The sequence below is a fragment of the Aspergillus alliaceus genome (genome assembly GCF_009176365.1).
Source record: "Aspergillus alliaceus strain CBS 536.65 unplaced genomic scaffold BDW43scaffold_6, whole genome shotgun sequence".
Classification (NCBI taxonomy): Eukaryota; Fungi; Ascomycota; class Eurotiomycetes; order Eurotiales; family Aspergillaceae; genus Aspergillus; species Aspergillus alliaceus.
This window is the reverse complement of record NW_022474689.1, coordinates 1,099,910-1,105,909: the sequence shown is the minus strand read 5'-3', so window position 1 is coordinate 1,105,909 and position 6,000 is coordinate 1,099,910. Positions and strand designations below refer to the sequence as shown.

At 46.0% G+C, this 6,000-nt stretch overlaps 4 protein-coding genes across 4 annotated transcripts; 3 read left to right on the top strand and 1 right to left on the bottom strand.

The window, feature by feature from the left end:
* Window positions 1-770: 770 nt before the first annotated feature.
* On the bottom strand, window positions 771-2,409 carry BDW43DRAFT_307724 (major facilitator superfamily domain-containing protein; the record flags this gene model as incomplete). The annotated part of the gene is made up of 2 exons (XM_032046312.1): window positions 771-1,428; window positions 1,520-2,409. The coding sequence occupies 2 exons, from the start codon at window positions 2,407-2,409 to the stop codon at window positions 771-773; spliced, it is 1,548 nt and encodes a 515-aa protein (XP_031904286.1).
* Window positions 2,410-3,186: 777 nt separating this feature from the next.
* Window positions 3,187-3,654, top strand: BDW43DRAFT_307723 (uncharacterized protein; the record flags this gene model as incomplete). Its single annotated transcript, XM_032046311.1, has 1 exon — window positions 3,187-3,654. One exon carries the CDS (start codon window positions 3,187-3,189, stop codon window positions 3,652-3,654), a length of 468 nt encoding a protein of 155 aa, XP_031904285.1.
* Window positions 3,655-3,803: 149 nt separating this feature from the next.
* Window positions 3,804-4,647, top strand: BDW43DRAFT_265607 (uncharacterized protein). Its single transcript, XM_032040800.1, has 2 exons — window positions 3,804-4,233; window positions 4,311-4,647. Exons 1-2 carry the CDS (start codon window positions 3,816-3,818, stop codon window positions 4,580-4,582), a joined length of 690 nt encoding a protein of 229 aa, XP_031904284.1. The 5' UTR covers window positions 3,804-3,815; the 3' UTR covers window positions 4,583-4,647.
* Window positions 4,648-4,759: 112 nt separating this feature from the next.
* BDW43DRAFT_307721 (oxidase ustYa family protein) lies at window positions 4,760-5,925 on the top strand (the record flags this gene model as incomplete). The annotated part of the gene is made up of 5 exons (XM_032046310.1): window positions 4,760-5,039; window positions 5,127-5,249; window positions 5,303-5,433; window positions 5,485-5,584; window positions 5,660-5,925. 5 exons carry the CDS (start codon window positions 4,760-4,762, stop codon window positions 5,923-5,925), a joined length of 900 nt encoding a protein of 299 aa, XP_031904283.1.
* Window positions 5,926-6,000: the final 75 nt, after the last annotated feature.

Below are 6,000 nucleotides of genomic sequence, written 5' to 3'. Positions count from 1 at the left end.
GCCGACAAGGAGAAGTACGACAAGCGCGACCAGCTTCTCGCCGACAAGGAGAAGTACGACAAAAGAGACCAGCTCTTGGCCGATAAGGAGAAGTACGACTAGAATTTCCTTGATTAGGATGCCTTCTTCATTAGAGCCTTTTGCCAGAGGATTTTGGAAGAACAGAAGGATGGGTTGGTCGACATTGGTGTGAGTGTGAAGACGCGGTTCCGTACATTGAGTATGTGCTATAACTAAAGCTATACTACGCGCTGGTTTATGGAATATTGTGTTGGAACTTCTCCTTAGAATCAAGTTTTGGGAGTAGGTCATATCTATCTGCATACCTCTTTGCATACCTAGCCTTCACTGTAGCGAGACAGTAGAGTCCCTCTGTAAACTGTGCTGGATGCTGACGAGCATAATTTCACACTGATACAAATAAGATAAAAGAGAAACCACTCGATAAATTTGGAAGCAAAATTGTCCCTCAAAAAGGCTTTCACTGGATTCAACTTGAGGTGTATATATTGTTTTAAGAGCGTATTAGACATTCAGCTTTTGTCTTTGATTAATATCATCTTAACAAGGATTTTAAGGCTCCCGAGCATCGCTAAAGCCGATACCAAAATTCTCTTTCCATGGCTGTTGTTATATACTTCAAAACAGAGAATCCATTTTTCTATACTGAGGAAATTATTAAATTCTTAAGGGGACCAGAAATGGGATCGTCGCCTCTGGTTATATGACCTCAATATCCTGCAAAAGAGACAGTAATCCAACAAAGTAGCCTACATTTGGTGATAAGACTCTTCGGGCAAGTCTCTAATCACCCATGCAGATGCAATAGCCGCCGACCCAGCGATACTCAACAGCAAAGCATATGTAGTAGCATCAACCTCACCAGCATGGTCGTTCCCCATCAGCCAGAAGAATAGGCTACAGGCCAGAGCAGATATGATCTGAGGAGAAGCGATAGATATATTGTGTATCCCCATAACTTTGGCGACCACTCCCGCTCCTTCATCGTTCATCTCTGTACATTCAGCCTGCTGGATCTGACGCTGTATATCCGTCCCAATTATCGCATAGGGAATCCACGCGCTTGTCGCCCATGAGAATCCTATTGCGCCTACAATTATATAGGCCACAGATATCCTCTTGAAGAATGTCAGAAGCATGCTTCCGGCGAATATGACTTGCCCTGCGAGCCAAATACGACGGAGGGTAAACAGCTCTGGATTCCAGCGCCAGGATGACTTCAAAGACAGAGAGCTTTCAAAGCGAGAGCTCAGTTCCACGACTTGAGGAAGTACTAAGCCCATGACGAAAGACGAGAGTGCGAAGACAGACATAGCTAATGATCCAGCACGAGCTGATTCCTCCCATCGCGGACTTACCCCTTGTGAACCGATTGAGAGGTCTTGTCTTTTCAGAGCTCCGACATAGCTGTTCGAGAACATCCAAGTCAGAAAAGGCAAAGAGTTGTTTAGCACTGAGATTTGAACTTAGAAAATCGGAAACTGGAGAAAGACTTTACCTAGACGCATAAAACAAGAAGGGGAACCATCCTAACCAGGAGAAGAATTGTGCAAAGCACACTGTACGTGTAGAACTTGGGAGCGTTCGTAGTGTTTTCCATAGATCACGAATGCCACTCCTCGCAGTTGTGGGGTGATAAGAGCTGTCATGAACACCAGATTTCTGCTCTTTGATGAAGTAGCAAGTGATCGAGGTGCAAAGCAGCAAATTTATAGACACCAAGCTGCTCAAGGCTTGGAATTGTGTACGACCAAGGAAGGGTAAATGGCGAGGAAGATCGACTGAACCGAGACAATAACCCAGAATGTTACCTCCCAGGGTGAACCTTGCAGCCCATGCATTTGCCTCATGCTGCTGCTCCTGGGGTACCAAGTCCACTATCAGTGACCTCAGACCAAGTTGAACGGGTTGGATAGCAAAGTTCAGTATCCAGATGCAAATCTCCACGAAAATGACCAATCCAATATGGGACTCGGAGGTTGACCCTGAGCTCAATGAAAAGAGGGTCACAATTTGTTTCGCCCTCGCTGTGCCGATCAGAGAGAGGATAATAAGGACAGTACCGGCGATGATGAATGGACGTCTCTTTCCCAAGCTTGAAGAACAATTGTCACTCCATACTCCGACATATGGCTGAAACAAGGCTCCAGCAATGGGACCAGCGAGCCAGGATAGTGAGATGAGCCACCCACCCAAACCAAGAGATTTTAAATAAGCCGTCGCACTTCCAAATAGAACTGTGAAGACCCCTTGTAGCCCAAGGAAACCGGCATTAAGAACAAGTATATTTTGGCCCCGGTTGCAGCTCCATGGATTATGAGCATGGGGGAGGTCCACTCCTTCCTCAAGGTCAGAGGATGACTCGGGGATCGGCTGTAAAAAGTGCATTATTCTCCTTGTATTGTCTGCCTAATTCAACCATAAATAATAAGATACCCAAAGTAGATTATCAAGATATGTGAGTGACAGAACCCACGGGCATAGCCTTAAGATCCAAATAATACAGCGCATTCTACTTTGCTCCACTTGTAAGCCTTGACTCAAAACATACGCTGTCTATTTTGTTACTGTATTCAATGGCAGTTCTGGCAGGCTGGATGACAGCGTTAACCGGCGGATATACAACGTGGTCGGTTAGATAAACATCATCCATCGGTTAGTAACTTGGCTAGAATCCCGACAACCGGAGGAAGTGAAGTTATCCGAGCACTGCGAAGCTTGGTTGCTGCACAGGCTTTCAACGTAGGAGAGAAAAAGAGTGTACTTTTTTTAGGCCAATGTTATTCGTCGTCAAATTGCTTCAGCAGCGAGTTTCCGGAGTCTACCAACAAGCAAACACGAGCAACATTTGAGGATGTGGCCACAAGAAAAGGTTTTGGTTGCCTCCCAGTTATAAAGACTCGATCACTACAGTGTCTAACTCCAAATTATCAATAGTTGAAAAAAGCCGGGTCATACAGCAAAATTGGACCGGAATATGGTAATGATCAAGAGGCCGGCCAAGAAGAAGATCACAATACGCAGCGAGCAACAGGAGAATCAGGCATCTATAGAAGTCATAAAGACACTACACTATCAATCCTTACGATAGTCGCACTGCTGTCGTTGATTATTATAATACTCGCAGCTGCTCAATTTTACGGATCAGCCCGGTTATATGGTTTAATGCAGCACCAGCAACAGCAACAGCAACAGCAACATCCCATCACAAGTCCAGCGGTCGGCCATATCTACGACTGTGGGAATACAACTGCAGAGGCTCGTGAGCGGAATTGTACCTTTGAACTGTTTACGGTGTCTTGGGTGCCTCCTGCCTGTGCCGATGAAGATCTGGATGCGGAATTTCGAGCGATTGGATATCGGTATTTTGCAGACAAGGAAAACACGCAAGAGTTGACCTATGAAGAGCTGGCGAATCGAGTCTGGCAGACGGCTTGGACGACCAATGAGCAGCATCTCATGCATTGTGGTTATGTATGGAGGAAGATGCATCGGGCTGTCGAGGCTGGGAAACGGCATTCAGATCGCGAGTTGGAATGGGAGCATACGGTCCACTGCAGCGGGTTGATAGTGAAACCTGGAGACTTAGGAGAGATCATCAGTATAGAACCTGACTTTGGAAGGTGTTATTAAAATCGTGACATATAATAACCCCTGCATTATGAACTATTCCTTTTCTGTAGCCCCAGCCCTAAATAAAGAAAGTATTTTCCGACGGCCCTTCGTTTCTCTTTCATCCTCATAAACACAACTTTACGACGACAAAAGAAACAGAATTGAATTGAAAAGCCACCATGAGCCCCTACTCGCTTTTACCCGTCACTCTCCAAGATGGACCGGGGGTCGCAAGTGTCCAGCACAACGGGTTCGCGGACGACGGCTTCACCCTTGCCTCATTCCCCAATGTCCCTCTCAGGATCAAGGTGAAGGATTCCATAGAGCGGTGGCCAGCCAACTTCTTTGCCCCCGGCAGCATTTACCTCAAGACTGTAGACATCGACAGTCAGGAGATCGTTGGTTATTCCAAATGGCAACTAGATCCCCAGCTAGCTGAGTCGGTGAAGGATCGCTTCGGTAGCAAAGAAGTCCCCGCTCCAGAAACGAAGCTGGAAAGACGGGATCCGGTCGGATTGAATGATGATCTTGCCGAAACCATGACCGAGAAAGTCCTCACAGTCCGCAATGCAGTTCTTGGAGAACGTCCCCACATGTGTAAGTTACCATACTTTAGGTCCGTGGATTTAAAAGGTTTATTTATTTATTTTCACTAATTTCAATGGTGTCTAAAGTGCTGTCACTGATCAGTACCATACCCTCCCACCGTCGCCGGGGTGTTGCTTCCCAGCATCTAGCATGGGGTACCAAACTAGCAGATGAATACCACCTACCGATTTGGCTGGATGCGAGCCCAGCATCAGTTTCTTTGTACAAGAAGTACGGGTTTATGGCTGTCGGTACGGTTGAGTCGGATCTAAGTTTCGGATCCAACGGTGCCGCCAGCGGTTCTTACATCCATACCTCGATGTTGCGCGAGCCGAGTCACTTGAAATTATCCGAGTAGGCCAGTAGATCTCTAGACTAGCTTAGCTTATTACTATTTTACCTTTTGGAAAACGGATGATGCACTAGCTTCTCTCTATTTTAGTGTGTACAAGGTCTTATTTGCTCCAAAGAACTATCACTATCTTGTCGCTCTGTTGAGATACCCTACGGACAACTCCCTGATTTTTTTCTCGTCATGAATCTGCATAATACCAACTCCAGCAAGGAATCACAAGAGGACCGGCATGGAAGCGACCAAGATCGTTTGCTTGAGTCGGAGAAGGGCTTCGAAAATGATGAAAGTTGGAGCATAGAACGACGCAGGAAAAAAGAGCTGCTCCTGAGTAATTGGCAAGGATGGATTCTGCTTTTAATAGTAGTTTTTGCATCTCTGCTACTTGGATTCGGCACAAATGAGCTTTACAGACATAATAAACTTAGTGAGGCACAGTGCACACAAATGCTCTCCGGTTATTGTGAGTAAAAGCGGTTGTCTTTATAGCCGTCCCTCCTTTTGAAGTTGGACTTCTTGCGCATTGTGAATCAATGCTTATCTAGAACAGCGCCTGCTCTTGAAGCAGTTGAATATATCGACTATCAATTTCAAGGCGAGTTCTCGGATTCCAACGTCTACAAGGGACGTCCTCGGCCAGAGTTGGATGCAGCTTGGGATCGTGCATCTGCGCGTAAGTCTAACGCAGAATCCTAACATGGGTTATAGTCTAACAGAAATGCGTAGTCCATGAATTATCGATGGAGCCCAAGCATCTCCCGCTCCTAAATAAGTCGGAAACTGCCATCCGCTACTCCCCAGAACAAGGAGGAGGTTATATGGTAGAGCTAGAGGTGTTTCATCAGCTCCACTGCTTGGTGAGCCTCATACTGAACTGTTTTGACCTAGATTCTGATGAGCTCTCTTAGAATCTACTCCGAAAACAGATATATCGCGAATATTATATGCGACCAGAGAACATGCCTGCCATGTTCGACGTACCCAAGAAGCTTCTATACAATCACATCGGTAAGGGGAAAAAAAATAGAGACCTCTCCTATATACAGCACTTTATATGTATACACTTTAACCAACACATCACAGACCACTGCGTTGATACTATCCGCCAACTTATAATGTGCACGGGAGATGTGAGCCCAGTTACAGCAAACTGGGTAGTTACCCACCACCACCCGCATCCTGACTTTAACACTCGCCATAAATGCCGCAATTTTGACAAGTTATTAGAATGGGCAGAAGAGAGAGACCATGGTGGAGTTGAATTCCGCCCCGATAGTACCTTGCTTCCTGCACCGCATCTGTCCGAGACTTTTTGGGATGTGGAACCTGAGGCTTCCGAGGCCTCTTAGAGAAGCCACTTGCCCTTATATTGCGTGAAACACTTGAACACTTGTATATAGAGAAAATATACCGTATTTCTTCTT